The 21,795-nt window shown below is 37.3% G+C and overlaps 1 protein-coding gene across 4 annotated transcripts in view; it reads right to left on the reverse strand.

Annotated features, from left to right (window-relative positions):
• The window catches only part of LOC150091771 (uncharacterized), a 165,146-nt gene that overhangs the window by 57,661 nt on the left and 85,690 nt on the right, over window positions 1–21,795 (reverse strand). For 3 of the 4 annotated variants that reach the window (XM_090376855.1, XM_090376864.1, XM_090376874.1), the window contains one exon: window positions 8,758–8,931. In XM_090376855.1, coding sequence (XP_090232981.1) covers window positions 8,758–8,931 — 174 coding nt within the window. The remainder of the gene's footprint in view (window positions 1–8,757; window positions 8,932–21,795) is intronic. The other variant, XM_090376882.1, reaches the window with a different exon arrangement.

The raw sequence follows: 21,795 nt of genomic DNA on the forward strand, positions 1-21,795 counted from the left end.
TTTTACCTGGAACAGAAGTTAAACTAACTGGTCTGTAATTACTCGTGTCACCCTTCGATCCCCCTTTGTGAATTGGGGATACATTTGCACATCTCCAGTCTGTGGGAACCTCCCCTGAGTCCAAGGATGCTCTCATAATTATGGCTAAGGGTTTGCTTAGTTGCCTTGCCGCCTCCTTTAATATAACTGGATAGATCCCATCCACCCCAGGTGCTTTTCTTACGTTTAACTTCAACAATTTCTCTTCCAGTTTGCTCTCAGTTATTACAAGATCATTAAGCACCCTGCTACAATTTGATAACCTTCTGCCATTTTCAAACCTTAATAATTCCTCACGTGTGAATGTAGATGCAAAATACTCATTCAGTTTGTTTGCTAAAACTAATTTCATACTGAGCCAGAAACCAAATGATCTTATACTTAAATAGTCAAACATAAGCTAACAGAGTTTTAACTGTACAGAACACCTTTCCTTTAGTTGTACTATGAAAATTTAATTAGTGATTTTAAAGTTCACACCTCCAGCCACAAAGAGAAACTTCATATCGTGTAACCTATTTTCCCTGAAAGCATTATTAGAATAATAATAAAAAAAATTTCCTCATATTTACTTCTTGCTTTTTTTCACGATAAAGTTCACTATTGCAATGCTGACAAGTGCACATAGACAAATTGTCTATAGCTGAATTTGCTATAGCCAAAGGCTGAATTCACCATTACACTGGCCATCATCTGTTGTTTTACTTGCGTAACTTCAGAAAAATGAACTCAATTGTATTCCATTTTTCTCAAGTGATTGTTGCTCATCCATACCAGCAATCACACACTTGTCAGTTTCAGAGATATCTGTGTTCGTAGTAAGTGGGAAATGTGGGAAGAATTAGCCGGCATATGGTACATGTCTGTGCAAGTGTTACAAAAAGTTGGTTACTTTACCATGAGAAATGGGAATCCACTCATATTAGACGTGGACTAATCCGAATGGAACTTTTGGTTATAATTATATTACAATGATTTTAAAAACTGAGCCTCTTTGCATAAACTATGGCTTTGGGGTGGATTACTGCACCACTGTGTTACAAGGCAATGTTAGGTGGTATATAACTCTCATCAACTGGTGCAATACCATGAATTGTCAAACTAATGAAACACTTTGCATATTGGAGGCTTGATGTGATGGAATCCATATTTAGTCTCCAGAGCAAATCTCCAGCAGCCCCATCTCTTCCTCATACAGTATGAGTGATGTCTTTTGAGGTTATGTTGAACATAATGGCAAGATCCAATCTTTCTTACATTTTGAGGGTACAGCTCTAAAATGGTGTTCACGGGCCAGCCACTAAATTTTCCACAAGATCGAACCTATTGGTAACTCTCTAGGAGGCTTCCAGATCAGCTAGTGTATAATATTGCCTCTATTCTGCTAGATAGTGATTGGAGGAAGCCCAAGTAGTGTGCATGTGAGGAGCATTGTTGTAAAAAAGTAAAAAGTAAATTGCAGCCATTATCAACCCACTGCAGGATGGAAGCCTCCTCAACAATTCATGCTGAGGGAAATGGACCATAATCTGCCACGCTGGTCCAGTGCGGGTTGGCAGATCGATCGTATTCAGCCGTCAGGGGCTTGAACCCCGGTCTACTCAAAGAGCGTGTGCTACTGCACTCCCGCTCCTGACCACTAGGCTACGGAAAAGCATTGTTGAGGCCACATTATATCAAGGACCTGGGTATATTCTTGGCATGTGTACACCATATCCAAAAACTTCACTTCATCACCTCCCTCACCTTTCTTACTACTGAATACGCCATGAATTATGAAACTAATGAAACAAACTTATCTCTGAAAAGATCTAAACCTCTCAAACATTTCCTCATTCATTTTAAAAATATACATGGTCTCAGTTCCAATCTCAATAATGTCCATTTCCACTTAGTCTGCCAAATTCTACATACTTTTTCTGACAGAATCCCAATTATCAGGTGAATCGACCACTGCTCATCTCAGTTCTAATTATTTGCTGTTTGATTCCTTTAATTTCAAAGGTGATACTTGCGGCTATGTCCACTCTGATATTCCCTATCAGAGACGTGGTAATTTAGAATCACCTATTTTTGATCTTCTCTGGCTTAAAATCTCTCTGCCTCATTCAGCCAATTCATCTGTTGCCTCTATCGTTCTCACAACTCCACTAATCACTTGTAACTCTTTGAAATTTGGCTTTCTCCAGTCCAACTTTCCCAACAGTGAGGTAATTCTTGGTGATTTTAAAGTTCACAACTCCAGCTGGCTTCCATTTTTTAGTCACATGCACACAGCGGGTCAAGATGTGGAGACCAATTACTAATGACCTTGCACAGATTGTTCATTTCCCTATCAGAATACCGAACAATCCTAGCCACACAGCTGAAACTACTGATCATTTTCTAACAAACAATCCTCCTAATTACATGGTCAAGGCACCTCAATTATAACTTGTTCATGGTCTCTTCTCCAATGGATCCTTTCTCCCTTAGCCATTCCCAACCTCATGTTGTTTGGCATTAAAAGAATACAAAATGGGATGATCTGCGAGATTCCTTCTTTTCCTTGGTCGGATTACTGTTTCAAATCTTCTGATGTCAATGTTTTCTCAGATTATGTCAGTGAAATTATTCTTGTAGGGATAAAATCTTTCATTCTACACTGCATCTTAAAATCTCATCCTTTATCTAAACTTTGGTTTTCCAAAAAGTATGCTAAAGCTGTTCAAGATAATGTTGCATATCGTAATTGGCTTGCATCCAAATCTCCAGGTTCATTTTCTGCTTACACCAAAGCTTGCAACAATTTTAAGGCAGTTATTAATCAGTCCAAACTAGATTTAGAACTGGCTAAAAGTAAAAAATTCGCTTCTTGTCCAAATGGTAGTCAGGCATTCTGGTCTCTTGCCAAAGCTATTAGTTGCAACTTTTTTACATCTCTATTCCCAACTATGTCAAAACCAGATGGTTCTACTGGCACCTCGGCTAAAGATAAAGCTCACCTGATAACATCTTACTCTTCTTCTAACATGTATTGATGATATTGGCAAACAACCTCTTACCATTCCCAGTACATTCCATTCAATGCTTACTGTGGTATTCCATCAAAAGGAAGTAAGAAGAATTTTGAACAATCTTCATATCAAGAAAGCACCAGGTCCTGATGGTATTTCTCCACTTGTTTTCTAAAAAAACTGTGCTCCTGAGCTTATTCCAGTTCTGTGTCACCTTTTTACACTTTCTTATTCTACAGGTGTTTTCCCTGCTGCTTGGAAATTTGCTCATATCCAGCCAGTTACTAAAAAGGGTGATAAATCCCTCCCATCCAATTATCATCTCATTGCACTCATTTCTACTCTTTCCCAAAGTAATGGATAAATCTATTAATGCCAATTTCTAAACTACCTAGAAACCTCAGTCCTATCAATGATCACCAGCATGGATTCATTCCCCATCAGTGTCAATCCACTGGTGATATACTGGCTGATGTTAACCCATCTATGGATAATTCAATGGAAAAGTTTGGTGAAACTCAAGCAGTTGCTCTTGACATTTCAAAGGCTTTTGATTGTGTTTGGCAAAGAGGTCTCCTAAATAAGCTTCCATCTTATGGTTTGCAACTGTTTTTTGTAATTGGGTATCCAGTTCTCTCTCTGACTGCTTCACTGAGGGTAATGGTATACAGCTCTCTGTCTTTTAACTTCACTAATGCAGGTGTTCCCCAAGGTTCAGTTCTTTCTTCCACTCTTTTCCTCTTGTATATTAATGATCTTATCCCATTGAATGGCAATCCTATTTATAGTTTTGACAATGACAGCACATTGCATTCTACCTTCAGTTTGAGAAACCTGCTCAAACAGCCGTTTCAACTTCTCGAATATCCACCACCAATTCCATAAATGCTGATCTCCAGTGGAGGAGGGGAGGCAACTTGGTAGATTTCAATCCTTCTAACACTCAGTCCTATCTTATATCTCGCAAAAATGATTCTTCTGCCCTTATTTTTATCTTTAGTAGCACTCAGCTTTCAAGACAATCACATATCTCTACTAGGGATTACCTTAACTTCTAGTCTCTCCTAGCATAAATACATCACAAATATTGCTTCCTCTGCATCTAAAAAACTAAGTTTTCTCTTTCACTATTGGCATTACTTTTCTTCAAAAACTGCTGCTCACTCTGTAAAAATTGCAAATCCACCCTTACCATGGAATGTTGTTCCCACGTAGGACTTACAATACCAAGATCCTGAATACCGGCAAATACAAAAAAAAAAAAAAAAAAAAAAAAATACTGGTTTTTCGACACTTGCTATCATATTTTATGCCTCTACGAAATACAGTTTCAGTACCATATGCAATTCTCTAGCTATTTCAGAATTTTGATTGCCAAGAGTGTTCATAAATTTTATGGCAGCATCTGCAGTCATCTTTATGTGATTTTATAACTACTAACCAAAAATGATAAATATTTATAAAAGTATATTGCAGCACAATTTGGCAAAGAAATCATCATGCAATTAGATTCCAAGACTCATTGGAACAGTTTATTGTTCATGCTTGAAAGCATTTTTTGAGATGAGATATTGTGTGCAGAAAGCTTTAATTGATTTAGATTCAAGTATTCATTTCTGTAAGGATGAATTTAATTTATTAGCTGTAGCTATATCTACACTAATGCCTATAAAGTTAGTGGTAGAGTGGCTATGCTGAAAGAAGCAAATCTTTTAACTGTAGATGCTGCCATAAAATTTATGATGAACACTCTTGGCAATCAAAATTCTGAAATAGCTAGAGAATTGCATATAGTACTGAAACTTCATATTTCACAGAGGCACACAAATATGATAGCAAATTATCTTCCAGACTCAGTAAACATACTATAATGAAAATTATACTTCACTTAAGAAAACATCTTTCTCCTTCAGAAAATGAACAAAATCCAACCATAGAAGAACAACATGAAACAGAACAGTGTTCTGCAAATTCTTTCCAAAATAAGAAATTTCCTGACTCTAATGAGATTTTAAAAGATAAACTTGAGTCGGCAATTAATGAAATACTTTTAACTGTTCCTATTAAAAAAGTTTAAAGCCTAGAAAATATGGTTAAAAAGGAAATAACATTTTTTAAAGATGAGGGAATAAGGGGGATAAATCTGCATCTGTATCTACAACTATGCTGTTGTAGATGTACTACAACTGTTGTACATCTACAACAGCATCATCCAGCATAGAATCCGAAAGGGCATTTGCTGCCGATAATCAAATATGTACCAAAATTAGACCCAGTTTAAATGATAACACTATTTATTGCTTATGTTTCTTAAGAGCTCACTTTATTCAGACAGGTAGTATGGATGCTTAAATATAACTAAAATTTGCAGTATCGATATATATATATATTTTTTTTTTTAGAATTGTATTTTTAAGAATTTTTGTTTTTGGAATACCAGTATTCTGGTTTCATAAATTAAAAATACAGAAATACCAGTATTGAGCCCTATTCCCACATCTGGGGCACTGCCCCTAAAACCTCTCTCAGGCTACAAGATTCCATTCAGAGGAGGGCAGTTAGGTTAATTAATGACCCATCTCTAACAAAGTCTCTCTCTCATAGATGATCTGTTTCTACTGCATGCCTTTTTGATAGATACTTCCATGGGCATTATTCTGAATTGGCTTTATAATTCCCACTCACTTTCAAACCAGTACAAACATATACCACAATCAGTCAACATCCTTTTTACTGTTCCAATTTCAAACTCACAGAACCAACTTTTCTTCTTCCTCATTTATTTCTTCAACTTCTGTTCTCTGGAACATCCTTCATACATATTTCCTGAAAATTACAACCTACAGAAATTCAAGTCTAGTGTCAACAAGTATCTTTTATCATCATGTCAGCCTTCAACCCATGCACAGTACAGTTAGTTCTGCTATAACTGTGCATTTTCAGAACACAAATTTGCTCCAACACAACTGATATATTAGGGAACAATGCAAGTATAATTCAATTTTTGTGTTTGCTCATGCGCGATTTTATCTACAAGTAACACTAGGTGAATGCAAAACCCAGCACCAAGCTGAACGTGCCGACCTGCGCAGCAATATATACACATTTACAAAGCTTAAAAAATGTCAAACGACAAATGTGTGAGAGCTATATTTTCCATTTACTGTAGTTGCACTGGTCGGAGACACACTGTTGTCATTCGCTGTATTCACAAGATAACGTGATATTGTAGGCTGACATGTTTTCAGGAGCTCACATTTTTCTGTTCGAACAGAAATTTCGTGAGGTGCGAGCAGAGGAGCACATTTCTGGAGGTCACTACCATAAAATAATAAAAAATATTTGCAGTTTCCAGTTTATTGGGCTTTTCAGTTAGTGCAATCTAATTATAAGCAGGTAGTAAACTCGATCTTACTACATTTGCCATAATACTGATAGCTAGAATTCTGTGGGTTTTTATTATTAATGTGAAACGTGTTTCCCCTTCCATGAAATCTTCAGTCATTAAAAACATAAATAAATTTTCAGAATCTTCTCTTCACTCCTATTTTTTTAGCTTAATAAATTTGTCTCACTTGTGCAATTTCTGCATCCCGTGTTCGTCGTTTTGATTGCTTATCTTTTTTACTGTTTTAAATTTTACAATAAAAAAAAAAAAAAAAAGACAGTGAACAGATATCAATCAAACAAACTTCATATCTTGCCAAGGTAAAGTGCTATATTTATTGTAATATTTATTTATTAGCAATTTAAAATGTTTAAACCTGTTAGCAATTTTATTGGGTTTCTAACTTTTTTAGTGTTTTACTTACCTGACTGAACATTTTTTTCAGTGCTCTGCCCCATCCCTAATTTTCCCATAAGCCCTGTTGTTTTTAATATGCAAACCATAATGCGGAGATTTTTGGGAAAAAATGTACTGCATTATAGCAGAACTGACTGTACTGAGTACTATAGGTTGTAATATCTCATGTTTGGAGTTTCCATAAAAAAAATTTTTTTTTTTTTTTTTGTTGCTACCTACCACATGCACTAAGCTGCTACACTAAGTATCAAATTAAAGTTAATATACCATACTGGGTGGTTATAAATTAAGTTTCCCTATTCAGGAGACCCTAGTGCCAAAACGGTTAGAGTTAGCACTGTGAAAATCGGTGAGTATGTCATTTAGGTTATGGGGAAGCGATTTATAGAAGGAAAAAAAAAATTAGTTCAGATGTTTCAATTAGTTCACCAGGGGGAAAAACGGTGCTGCACATATGTAAAAGTTATCATTTACTTTAAGACACGCTGCTTACACAAATGACATCCTGTTAGATAAAAGCAGAAAGGCCAACACCACCTTCAATAACCATTATGGTTCATAAAAAAAAGGAACGTGTTTTTAGTAAAATTGTTCTATCAGAATAATAGTAACGCTAATGAAGCACTATGCAAATTTCGGAAATTTAAAGGTTTGTGTAAAGAACCTTTGACATAAGTAGGGCTTCGAAAACTAATAAAGAAATTTGAAGCGACCAGAGAGTTAGGTGTAATTCCAGGCAAAGGATGACCACGTACCAGAATGAAGGTAATGGATGAAGTGGTGGTTGCAATGGCCTCCAAGTCAGAATGCAAAACACTACCAACCAGTAGTGGCAGAGGTGTTGTCAAGAGACTTGAACCTTCCCTGGTCTACTGTACGTAAAGTGCTTTGAATAATTTTACACTGGTTCCCGTACAAGATTCACGTAGTGCAAGAACTAAAGTCTTGTGATCAGCAACAACGAATAGACACTGCTCTATGATTTCTGGCTTGTATGCAACTTGAAGATACATGGGCTTGAATTATCTTGCAGTCTGACGAGGCACATTTCACTCTTTCTTCATGGAGCTGTAAATGCACAAAACTGCCGAATATGGGGAACTTCTCATCCATCTGCTGTGCATTCACAGCAGAGTTTATAACACCTCATGGCCCCGTAAGGTGTACGGTAACTAGTACACAGCACTGCACTCTTCTAAGAGATCACCTTATTCCTCCTCTGCAAGAAATGCAATGCTTGGAGACCGTAGTGTTCATGCAAGATGGTGCTCCTCCCCATGTTGGTCGACAAGTGAAGGGTCTGCTGCAACATTTGGAAATGATCACATCATTTCTAGAGACTTTCCACAGTTCTGGCCAGCCCGATCAACAGCTCTCAATCCCTGTGATTTCTGGCTATGGGGATATGGCGGAAATTTGAACTAATTTTTTTTCCCTTCTACAAATCACTTCCCCATATCCTAAATGACATACCCACCAATTTTCACAGCACTATCTCTAACCCGTTTTCACACTAGAGTCTCCTGAATAGGGAAGCTTATTTTATAACCACCCAGTATTACAGATCAAAAAAAATTTAGCTAAAAATTGCTTGTAAATAACAGAAATCACAAGCAGGAACTACAAGAGAATAGCAGCCTCAGATAGTGCCTACTCATGATTTATAGGATGCTTCCATCCCCACCGCTCTCCCTGCTCCAATGGAAAAAAAAAAAAAAAAAGTGAAATCTAGAAAGTATGTTTTGGATGTAATATATAATGGAAAACACTTCTCCATTAGGCCTCAATTTTGGCTAGTTTAATATTACGGATAACAATATGTAGTGGACACGTCAAAGACTAGCATTCACATATCAAAGGAAAGAAATGTAACGTTTTGATTATATTTTCACATATCAACTGTAGAGGGTTATATACCTATATACATACCTGGCAGGTATGTGGGAGCTGTTGAAGGAAGATATCCTGGAGAAGTAAATGCCGTGGTAGGGTAGGCAGGATATGGTGCAGTCATAGTAGCAGGGTGGGCAGCAGCTGCCACCCCAGGATAGGTGGGAGTAGATGGAGTCCCAACCCCTACTCCTTGATAATCTGTAAATATAAATAAAATATCAAAAATATACAATATCATCACAATCTCTGACGATACTAAATTTATGCATTTACGCTAATAAATCTGAATAAGCACAAGGAGGAGACCAGATCTGTAGTTATACTACTGGTCCTCATCCAATTTCTTTAGTGCATATGCTGAATGCTAGCTGACATTTGCACTTATACCATGTAGTCTAAGTTCTGAAGATGACTTTCTTCGGGAATCTCAGTAACTACACATGGTCACATGTCTGGTGTACCAACAGTTAGTGATAGTAATTCATTCAAAAAGGAGAAGGATGGGTATCCTCCTCCAAATTTCAAAATACCAAGAATACATACTCTCCATAAAGCCTGCTGCCATCAGAAATTCACCACTAGGAGACTACATTTGGCAAACCAACAAACTGAATCATGAAAGGAATTAGTACTTTAATATGTAATTCAATGAACCAATGTATACTTCCCATGACTTATGGAAGTGAAACTTGGGCACTCACCAAAAGAATGGAAGTGAAGCTGAAAACTATGCAGCGAAGAATGGAACAAACCATATTAGGAATGACTGTTGGATAAGAAGAGAAACACATGGATTAGGCAGCAAACACAAGTAAAGGCATTCTTATCAAAACTAAAGAACTGAAATGGACTTGGGCAGGACTATAGCTCGAAGACATGACAGGTGGACTAAGAAAATAACAGAATGGTATTTAAGAGGAGCTAAAAGTAAACCTGGAAGACAACAATGGAGATGGGCAGATGAAATTCAAGAGTTCACGGGCATTAAAAAGATGGCCATTATCCTGCAGTGGATTGAAAATGGCCGATGATGATGTAGTTCTATATAAATCTTGCTATTAGAACTGACTTCATGACAGTTAAGACTGCATCCCACCTTAATTATGGAGATACTACACTTGTTAAAAAGTTGCAAGTTTTTTGTCATAATTTGCTGTAAAAAGGTGACACTACCTTCAGATGAGTAACATTCCATTAAAAAAAAAAGTGCTGTTCTCTAATCATGACTTGAAACAAGTTGTAACCTTTGTGGATTACTGCCATTAAGAGAACTACAATATAAACTATGGTTACTCCACGATAATTAAACTTTATCAAGAGCATCATGTTCTGGAATCTCTACTGTTCCCTCGGTCATGCACAATAACTCTTGGCAGTCAGGATGTACAGGCAAGTAAGAGAAGAGAGATGACATCATAAGAGAATGACCCCCAAATGGGAGGAGTTGTGCATGTGACCAAGGAAATGGGAAGAGTTTTGGAGCATAATGCTCTTCATAAAAATAATTATTATGGAATAACAGTGGTTTAAATTGTAGTTTTCTTAATCAAGTGCTATTGATCAGAAAATTGCATAAACTCCTAAATGCAAGACTTTCTCTTTGGGCTACTGGTTGATTGTCCATGCTCTGCCTGCAGATCTTCAGTAATTTTGTTAGGCATAATTTTCTCGACTGCAAGCTACTTGTTACCAAATTTTAATTAATGGCCCAAGGCTACACAAAAATGTGTAATTTATTACTTTTATGTATTAGATTGCAGTGATGTGAAATAGAGAACAATTTTATTTATACAAATACCCTTGGTACTGATCAAAGCAGTGCCGAGGGTGAGGTGAACGAAGCTCTTGCCTTAGGTTAAAAGCTGAAAGGGGCTCCAAAAAAAAAAAAAAAAAGGATTAAATAATTGCCAAATGTTTTTGATTATTCCAATCCATTTATCCTGGGATACTTGTTGTCTACCATCAACAAGTATCTTTCTTGCTTTTGCAAGATGAAAATCTTTATCACGCCACTGTACAGATACCAAGCTCTGCATGCCAGTACTATCTGGGGCACCACCATGGTTGTCACCCCACGGGTTGCCATTTTTATAACCTCAATTTTAATTCGGCATGGACCTGGTACTGATATACCAATTTTGCATTTGTATTTTGCACAAATGAATAATTTATATTAACTACAAGTTTGGCTTATTGCAGAGCTGTATGTGATCAGTGAGGTTTAATTTTTGTCTTTTAGCTGTAAATAAGAAATAAAAACTTAAAAAAAGCTTATCCCAAATGACATTTTGTGCAATTGCATCATTACTACATCGCTGAATTTTAAAATAAACCAAGTTTGTATATCCTTCATGAGTTACCTTCCCCTTATTCTTAGAATATGTAATACTTTCCCATTAGAGACGTCTACTGTTAGTTATCCTGAGATGAGTACCACCACCAGCACCTAGATGGCACCATTTTGAAGCTTTTTTGTCCTAAAATTTTATTAGGTGGCTAGACCCAGTCCATCAACAGGCCAATTGCAAGCTGAAACTGAAGAAATTCTTTGGAATTTGAATCCAGAAGTTGACGACATTTTGAAATTTTAAGACATTTCTAACCTTAATCTTAAGTCTTGCAGTTTTTATTAAAAACTTCATATCTAACCGGTCATCCTAAGTTCATGTGGTGATCCCCCCCCCCCCTCTCTCTCTCTCTTGGCTCTTTTGCCAAGAAAAGGAAATCCCCAGGATCAGTCCTAAGTGCAGTGCTTTTTGTTGTGAAAGTTATTTGTATTCAATAAGAAATTGACATTCCTCCAATATCAGCTGCTGAAAAAATACATAAGGGGTCTGAAACTCCTATTTGCTATCTCATTCAGCAACTGGGAACTAGACTGCTACACCTTACTGCATCTGTATTGTGCATGTGTGATGGAAATGAACTATTGGTTCCAGTACATGCATTAACTAAAATTTGGTGGTTAAACCCAGCTTGGGGCTTTCCAAAATTCCCCTGTTCAGAGTTTACATGCCGAATCAAATGAACCAACTCTTTAATGGTGAAAGTAACTGTTGCTACATTTAAACTAACATCCCTGATACAGACTACTCACACAGAAATCTGTTTTTGAGCCGTGCTGGTAAAGTCTTTATAACAGACTGTCAACTGGCACAATGACATCAGTGTCCAAGATCTTAAAATCTTGGCAGATAATGTTGTGAAGTCACAATGACAACCCCTTCCACTCTAGCATGTTAATTTCCCATCATGCAATTCTCCATTTATAATGTGGGAAAGGCCAACACACCACATTCTGCCTACTTGCAACTCTATGCAGCACGTCAAGCCATTAATGACTTCTAGCCGATGGCTCGAAGTCAGAATATTCCACGGACAGGGGATTCTTACATGGGTTTGCTGCAGTCTTCTCAGAACTATATCTGAGATGATTCCTCACAACAGCAGCATCCACACAGCAGAGTTGTACGTTATTAAGTTTGCTTTAGGCCACATTAAAACTCAATTATCAAAGGTGTATGGTTTGTACAGATTCCTTAACTGCATTATAGGGCTTACTGGCAATGAGATATAATTGACGTCCATTCCTGCCTGGTGGGTTCAGCAGATGCTACATTCACTTTCTGCCTGAATGCTTATTTAACATCCACTTCTGCATCAAGTCATACTACGATGAAGGGTCATGATCTGATGGTTGCTGCCTTTAGATAACTACAACCTAAGGACAACCACAGCCTGCTAGTCCTCTATACACATGACATATATTGGTTTAGAATCACAATGGCAACAATCATGGCACAGACAAGTTGCAAACAAGCACCATCAGATTAAGCCTGTAATCAAACTTTGGCAGTCTAATCAGGACAAAAACCATAAGGAGGAAGTCGTCCTTGCATGCCTCCACATTGTGGTACCATTCTATCATATTTTGTCCTGATGCCTAATATAAATGAATGCAGTTTGTTTTACAAGTTTCAGTCATCTGAAAGCCTTATACGCTCAGTCAGACTTAATCTGACAATGCCCATGTAATAGCCATTTTTTGTTATTTAAAATCGAACTTGTTTTCACTCATTTACCATGTACCTTTCATAATATTTACCTGTTGTTATTCTTTTTCACCTATGGCCATTTTTATACAATTTTACCTAGTGATCTAAATCTGTACTTAATTTATATGACCCGGTTTTGGCATATTATAGCCTGTCTTGCTGATGCACTACCAAAATCTAAACCAACCAACCAACAAACCCACCATCAGTTTTCTCTACCTGATATTGATATTTCAATTTTACTCATTGCTTGGCAAACTTTACTGAAGTGAATGATATGCTATATCACATAAGTCTTATAGCAGCAACTTTGTTTCACTGTCCCACTGGAATATTGCATAATCTTTTGGAAATTGTCCAACTTTACTATTCACAGTTCTCTGCAATATTAGCATTTAAAAATCCTACGAGAGCCAAGTCACAATATTGCTGGATTTATGAGAGTTCACCATATATTAACCAATTAGCAATCGCAAAAGGGACTGTTTGGAATCCAAGTGTGCAGAGGTAACTTCAATTCTATGTACTTACATTTGAAAAATCAGCAAAAAAAATAATTCAAAATTATTCACTTTTTTTTATGAAAAACATTTTTTAAAATTAATTTTTGAAATCAAAACTCTTTAGACCCGTCAGCGAACAAAATGCAAATTGAAAAACCCACCCACTCAACGAATGCAAGAAACTGGATGCCAGCTTGTCAATAACAGAACAGTTTTAGTTTCTTGCCTGCTGCAAGAAACTAAAACAAGCAATCAACAGTCCGATTCCAGTTACGCTTCAGTGTCATAAAGACAGAGAGCATTAGAGCTAGCATGCAAAGGTGACTTGTTGGCTGCGTAATCATTGTGGTGTTTTAACTGCCTTAACAGAACAAATTAACACGTGTGAATGAGTGGTCAAACAACCACTTAAGCAGTACATTACTGCACTGGATTGCTTAGCTCGGCAGTATGATAAGATTTTAAATATAAAACTAGTGTAACATTGGATTTGCAATATAAGTTGGTCAATAAAGCAGTTCCTGGAATTATCCGTACATATATACAGTGCTTTTTTTTTGTAAAAAAAAAAAGAAAAAGAAGTGCCAGTACTCATTCTTTGCTATCAGGAAAAATTGAAAATTAAAAGGGTATGAAAAGTACTTTAAAAAAATTTATTTTTTTGGATATTGTTACTTTAGTAGTAATGTTTTTAGAAGAAAAACAAATTAAGTATATTAGCACAGTTTATTAAGCGTAGATTTATTATTCAAGTATATAAAAAAAAGTAAAATGTGAGTAAAATAAGTAAAAAATATTAACATAAGTAAAAATAATTTCATAATAAAGTTTTTGTAGAATATCCCAAATTTTTATGAAGTTCTCATCCAACGCCCCATGCCAGGGTTGGCAATCTCTTTTGATCTAATTAAAAAAAAAAAAAAACAGAGAGAATCCAAAGAGCCACACCTCAGCTCAAGCTGGGAGGAGGGATGGAAAGGAGAGTTTTTTAAGAAATGGAATAGAGTGAGAAGGTGTTTATTAAAAAAAAAAAAAATACATTTTGAAATATTATTTATTAATACTGAAAAAATGTAACAAACATCCAATTAGGTACAAATTGTGACTTTTGCTGATGAACTTCTTGAGCGAGGCTCTCAACATCATGCGAGTATGTCGTAATTAAACATGCTTGCATTGTTCAGACGACGGATTCTTGATTTATTTTTAATATAGTTCATGTTCGAAAACATTTGCCAGCAGAAATACGTCGAACAAAAAACAGAGAAGTTCAAACACAAATATTTTCAAATTTATATACTTGTCTGGTAACTTGCTACTCCATGCATCGAATGCAATTTTGTCTTGCATTTTCAACTCATGTATCGCCATCTATTTGTGCAGAATTACAAGGGCAGCCTTTTGCCTTTCTAAATCCTCAATTTCAGTTTTAAGGCATTTTAGTGTTGCACTCCACATGTCCTTGATTTTGAAGTCCTCTAACTCCATTTTAAATTGTGCTTTATGTGAGCTGTAAAGTTAAAGAGCTGCATGGGGCTCGTGAGCCACAGGTTGCCGGCTTCTGTCCTATGCCGACTTCTTTTCTTCCTCTGTGTGTCGGCTGCGGCCACGAATTGACATATTTTGCTGGATTGAAGCGGGTCAGCGGCGGGCCTACAATTTTAAGAAACAGTAGTGAAGAAACTGTTATTGTCATAAACGAAGCACTGGTTGGGCTGGTGATCAGATTCATTTGTGAAAATCCTCGTTCACATTCACTCGATGAAATTGGTATCGTACTCAGAGCATTCATCAAATTCTTCCGAAACCTTTTTTTCAATTAGGTATCCCGGAAATCCACGAATTGTATCTCCTTCATTTAACCGTAACCTAATTGACAATTTTCTAACTTCACTTTCACTAAATGCCAACAATTCATGTTTAGAAGGTTTAATATCTTCGTTGTCCTCGTTTTCCTTCTGTTGCCATCGGTGTTGTCACTAGTTCTTAAATTTGAATTTTATTTTATTTTGAAACTGTACAAAATGTCGGTGTCATTCGGATATTCAGCTACTGTGACCATGTAAACAGAGATAGGGAAAATTTACGGAAAATGTGGTTTCCGTACAAATGACTATTTGTCGGGGTAAAAGAAAATCACTTTTCTAATTCTCAAACGGGGCACTTACAGTTGATTCCAAGCGGTGTCCAACCTACGGCCAGCAAGGAAAATGAACTAAAATAGCATTTTAAATTTTGTTAATTATCAAAAAAACTTCTCATTAAATGTTTTGTTCAGTAAATATAATTGTGTATTGTACTCAATAAAATTTTTGGATATTTTCAATTTTACTTTTGCGTTATTAAAATGTAACACACTAAAGAAATCTGACTTTTTTTTGAATAAGGCCCCTGTATGGGAAAAGGTTGGACACCACTGCAGTAGAAGGTGGGCCAGAGCCCACTGGGAATACACCTTGATCTGCTCACTTTTGAACAGTGCAACTTCTCCATATGTGGGACAGGTGGTTGGATAGGTTTTACCAAGTACCATTAAGTTGTAGAATGGTAATCCCTTTAGCTCTTTTAATTCGTGCAGCAGGACTAATTGCCAAATTGCCTGAAGTCCAGAAATGCAAATAGTGCGTACAGAGTTAATTCTCTCCTAAACCGTTCGTTATATGAAAATTTTCTTCGCTCAACGGAAAATATTTTAAATATAACTTGCAAAGGGAATTCAAAATAATTTGCTATAAAAGGACTTCGTTAAACAGAGGTCCGATTGAGTAATTTAGAATTATAAAAATGGTTATACAGTTTTATATAGAAAATATCTTAACAATAGACAGTAAAAAATGCAAATTTATTAAATAATTTTAAGCTTATTTGAATAGTAAGTAAACACGTGAAAAAAATTTACGGAATATTACAAATTTCAAAGTGCACTGCATCCAAATGTCACACGTCACTGTTAATATAGGTGCCGGTACACCGTCCCGTCCCAAAAAAAAGCACTGCATATATATAATACATAAATAGAAACCATTCTTGAATAAAGTTTTTTAAATGATATACAAATTTTATTATCTTTTGTACCTCTTCAATCTGGTTCCAACTAACACCAGTTTCGTACAACTGCCTCACTACACCTCATCCACAGCTTCTTTTGCATTTGTTCCTATATTCAGATATGTTTTTGTTATAAACTATGGGTCTTTTTTCCAACTTTGATAATTTTTCACTATCAAAACAACCAGAATCAAGAGTCACTGTAAAAATATTTTACTCGGTGACTGGTTTGTGCAGTACTGCTCAAGTACTGTTTGATCACTAATCTGCACGTGTACATGTTTACAAGTGTGTAAGTGTTTCATATGCCAATGTGGCACGGCACCGCTGCAAAAATGGAACAAGCTGCATTATTAAAACTGTCACGATAAAGTATTCACTAGTGTATTTACATCAATTTACAATAACATGTTTTATCAAGCAGCCAAGAAGTCAACCCATGTGCTAGCATAATACCAACTGCAGGAAAGTAAATGCCAGAATAGCCAGCTTGCTATCAATAACCCTATTCTGACAGATGCTAATCAACAACTAACCAACAAGTTTGGTCCTTGAGATTGTCACAGACATTCTCTCAGATAAGCCAGACAAGCTGTACTTGCTATCTGGGAATCTAAAACGCTGATGGAACTGATATTCGGGTGACACTCAAGTCAAGTGGGCCCAATTTCGGCGAAGTCCGGATGGTCTGTGACAGCCAAATCCTCTGCTTGTACCTTCACGATGGTGGGACTGTTAGTAATCCTGGGTATAACCTCCATGCACAAGTACATGGTGGGTGACGACGCAGGTGTAAACCAATGTAAGCAGGGGTCGAGGTGTGGTGCCCACATCACATGGAGGAATGCCGCCCCTCTGTGTTACCAGGCATTACTAGGTGGTAGATGGCTCTCATCAACTGGTGCAATACCACCACTTTGCTTATTGGAGGCTTGAAGTGGTGGAACCTATGTTTAGTCTCCAGAGCTAAGTTCCGATCAACCCTTCCCCATCTCTTCCATCATGCAGTATGATTGATGACTTTTGAGGTTATGATGAACATCGTGGTGAGATCCAATATTCCTTACATTTTGAGAGTACAGTTCTAAAACAGAGTTCGCAGGGCGGCAGCTAATTAGTACATCGGACTGAACCTATTGGTAACTCTCTAGGAGGCTTCCGGATCAGCTAGTGTATAATCTTGCTACCTTTACCCTGCCAGATAGTGACTGGAGGAAGTCCGAGTAGTGTGTATGCAGGGGGGATTGTTGAGGCCACGTTATGTCAAGGATCTGGGTATATTCTTACCACGTGTACGCCATATCCAAAAATTTCATTACTTCATACAGCATGTCCCACCCATTTTTTTTTATTATTGCATACACCACGGATTATCAAACTAATAGAGCAAGCTTATCTGCGAAAAGACCTAAACCTCCCAAACACTTCCTAATTCATTTCACAAATATACGTGGTCTCAATTCTAATCTCAACAATGTCCATTTCCACTTGCAGTCTGCCAAACCTCATTTACTTTTTAATGACAGAATCTCAGTTATCGAAACTATTCGCTGTATGATTCCTTTCGCCTCAAGGTGGTACTTGTGCATATGTCAATTCTGATATTCCCTGTCAAAGACTTGGTAATTTGGAATCTCCTCTTTTCGATCTTCTCTGGTTTAAAATCTCTACCTCATCGTGTCAAATTCATCTGTTGTACCGTTCTCTCAACTCCACTAATCACTTGGAGCTCTTTGACTTCCTCTCTTTGCAACTTGACTTTCTCCAGTCCAACTTTCCTAACAGTGAGGTAATTTTCCTTGGTGATTTTAATGTTCACAACTCCAGCTGGCTTCCGTTTTCTAGTCACACCGACCCAGCTGGTTGAGATGCTGAGGCTTTTGCAATTACTAATGACCTTGCACAGATTGTTCATTTACCTACAAGAATACCGGACAATCCTAACCATACAGCCAACACGCTTGATCTTTTTCTCACAAACAACCCTTCTAAGTACACAATCGAAATGAGAGGTCCTTTAGGCACCTCAGATTACAACTTGGTGATTGTCTCTTCTCCAATGGAGCCTCTATCTCATGGCTATTCCCAACCTAGTGTGGTTTGGCATTACAAGAATGCAAAATGGAATGACCTGCAAGATTTCTTTTCTTTTTCTTGGTCAAATTACTGTTTCAAAACTTCTGATGTCAACTTTGCTCAGATCGTGTCAGTGAAATTATTCTTGTAGGAATGGAATCCTTTATCCCACACTCCACTTTAAAATCTCGTCCTTTATCTAAACCTTGGTTTTCCAATAAATGTGCTAAGGCTGTTCAAGAGAAGAATGTTGCAAATCATAATTGGCTAGTTTCTAATTCTTCAGTTTCATTTTCTGCCTACACCAAAGCTCGCAACAATTGTAAAGCAGTTATTATTATTAGCCATATGGTGAAAGGAAGCCTGAGGCTTATGCTGCACTAGCCAAAAAAAAATTCCCGTGTTACCCTGAGAGAGAGAGAGAGAGGCAGAAAGGAATCACCAAGAAAGAGAAGAATGGTGAGCCAAGCCCATACTCACCAGATGTGAGCCCCTGGGGTTGAATCAGTCCAAACTAGAGTTTGAACAAGCTAAGAGTAGAAAACTTGCTTCTTGCCCTAATGGTAGCCAAGCATTCTGGTCTCTTGCTGAAGCTATTGGCCGCAACTTTTGCCCACATCTGCTCCCACCTGAGTCCAAACCAGATGATTCTGTTGTCACTTCAGTCAAGGATAAAGCTGACCTGCTAGCATCCCATTTTTCTTCCAACTCATGTATTAATGATCTTGGTAAAACACCTCCCACCATTCCCAACACGCTCCATTCAATGCCTCCTGTGTCTTCCGTCAAAAGGATGTCAGGATTTTTACGAATCTTGATGTTAAGAAAGCTCCAGGTCCCGATGGTATTTCTCCACTTGTTCTGAAAACCGGTGCTCCTGAACTTACTCCTGTTCTTTGTCACTTTTTTCACTTTCTTATTCCAAAGGGGTTTTTACTTCTGCTTGGAAATTTGGTCATATCCAGCCAGTTCCTAAAAAGGTTGACAAATTCCTTCAATCCAATTATCGTCCCATTGCAATTACTTCTACCCTTTCTAAAGTAATGGAGAAATCAATTAACTGCCAACTCTTAAACTACCTAGAAACCTTCCTTCTGATCAACGATCGCCAGCATGGATTCCGTCAGTGTTGATCCACTGGTGATATTCTGGCTTATGTTACCCATTTATGGACTAATTCAATGAAAAAGTTCGGTGAAACACAAGTAGTTGCTCTAGACTTCTCAAAGGCTCTCAATCGTGTGTGTGGCATAAAGGTCTTCTAAACAAGCTTCCATCTTATGGTTTGCCAACTGTTTTTTGTAATTGGTTATCCTGTTTTCTCTCTGATTGCTCACCGAAAGTGATGGTAGATGGCTCTGTCTTCTAACTTCTCCACTAATGCCGATGTCCCCCCAATTCAGTTCTTTCCCCCACTCTTTTTCTCTTGTATATTAATGACCTTCTGCCATTGACTGGAAATCCTATCCATAGTTTTGCTGATGATAGCACATGGCATTCCACTTTCCATTTTGAGAAACCTTGCCCTGCTGAATCAGCCTCAACTTCTTGAAAATCTGCTACCAATTCCTTAAATACCAATCTCCAGGTAATTCTCCAGTGGGTCAAAGACACCTTACTTGATTTAAATCCGTCTAAAACCCAGCCTTGTCTTATATCTCACAAAAAGGATTCTTCTGATCCCATGCTTATCTTTGCTGACGCTCCGATTTCTAGGCAAAATGATATATCTCGGTTTTCTCTTTCGCTCTGGGAGTTACTTTTCTTCCAAACAGCTGCTCACTCTGTACAAATCCGCCCTACCATGGAATATTGTTCCCACATATGGGGTAATGCCCCCAAAACCCTCTCTGGCTTCTTGATTCCATTCAGAAGAGGGCAGTTAGGTTAATTAATTATCATCTCTAAACAGAGTTCCTCAACTTGCTGTCTCATAGATGTACTGTTTCTGCTGCATGCCTCTTCTACAGATATTTCCATGGGCACTGTTCTTCTGAATTGGCTTCTATAATTCCAACTCTCTTTCAAAACAGTCTGAACATGTGCTGCCACCAGCCAACATCCATTTACTGTCCAACTTCAAACTCACAGAACCAACTTTTCATCTTCGTTTATTCATTCAACTGATGTTTTCTGGAACAACCTTCCTTCATACATATTTCCTGAAAATTACAGTCTACAGAAGTTCAAGTCCAATGTCAACAAATATCTTCTTTCGTCTTCCCAACTTTCCAACCCAAGCACGGTACTAAGTACTATAAGGTTCTAATACCTCTCGTGTTTGGGGTCTACACAAAAAAATAAAATAATAAGGTTTAACTTTAACTTAATAATATTTAAAATTTCAACTTAATTCGAAATTTGTAACTGAAACTTATGGGTAGGTGGCAGCGATCACGGTGTACTGATGTGGGATTTACTTAATTATTGTAACTGTCATCAGGGTTACCCCTGATGGCAGTTACAATAATTAAGGAAAGGGCTTTTGCTTTCATAGAGGTGATTACAGTGGTCTCAGAGTTTTTAAATTCTTTACAGTGGGACCAACTGATGATGTTACCAACAGCAAATTCTAAATTGGATGCATTCAAGGAATTAATTGCAGAAGCTACTAGGCTTTTCATACCAACTAAGAAAAACTGTTCAAGGTTTAGGCCCAAATGGATGTCAGATGAAATAATGAAAACTCGTGGCAGAAAAGAAAAATGCATGGGATGCATATAAATTTTCAGGTGAGACAGAAGCCTATGGCAGATATAAGTCTTTAATGAAATCACGAAGGGCATTAAGCAAGCAAAGGCAGTTTACGAGAAATCTTTGGCAAAGGATGCAAAGAAAAACAGCAAAGACTTCATTACTTACATAAACCATAGAAGGAAGGGGATGGATCAGATTGGTCCACTTGATATCAACGGTTTGACTGTTCATGATCCTACCCAGGTAGTTGACAAATTGAATGAGTATTTTGCATCTACATTTACCCAAGAGGAACTCAGTGGGGAATTCAATGCCAGAAGTATATCAAACTCTAATAGGAAGTTAAATGATTTGTAATATCAGAGATCAAAGTGGAAGAAAAATTGTTGAAGTTACATAAGGCATCTGGGGTGGATGGAATCTATTCAATTATATTAAAGGAGGCAGGAAAGGCAGTAAGCAAACCCCTAGTCATAATTATGAGAGCATCCTCGGATTCAGGGGATGGTCCCAACGGACTGGAGATGTGCAAATGTATCTCCAAATCACAAAGGTGGATCGAAGGGTGATACGAGTAATTATAGACCTGTTAGTTTAACTTCTGTTTCGAGGTAAAATAATGGAGCCACTCGTCAAACAAGCATTGCAGAATCAAAAGGAAATGCAATGTTTGTTTAGCGAGT

Source organism: Mastigoproctus giganteus, chromosome 1 (genome assembly GCF_048544385.1).
Source record: "Mastigoproctus giganteus isolate SK-2022 chromosome 1, ASM4854438v1, whole genome shotgun sequence".
NCBI lineage: Eukaryota > Metazoa > Arthropoda > Arachnida > Uropygi > Thelyphonidae > Mastigoproctus > Mastigoproctus giganteus.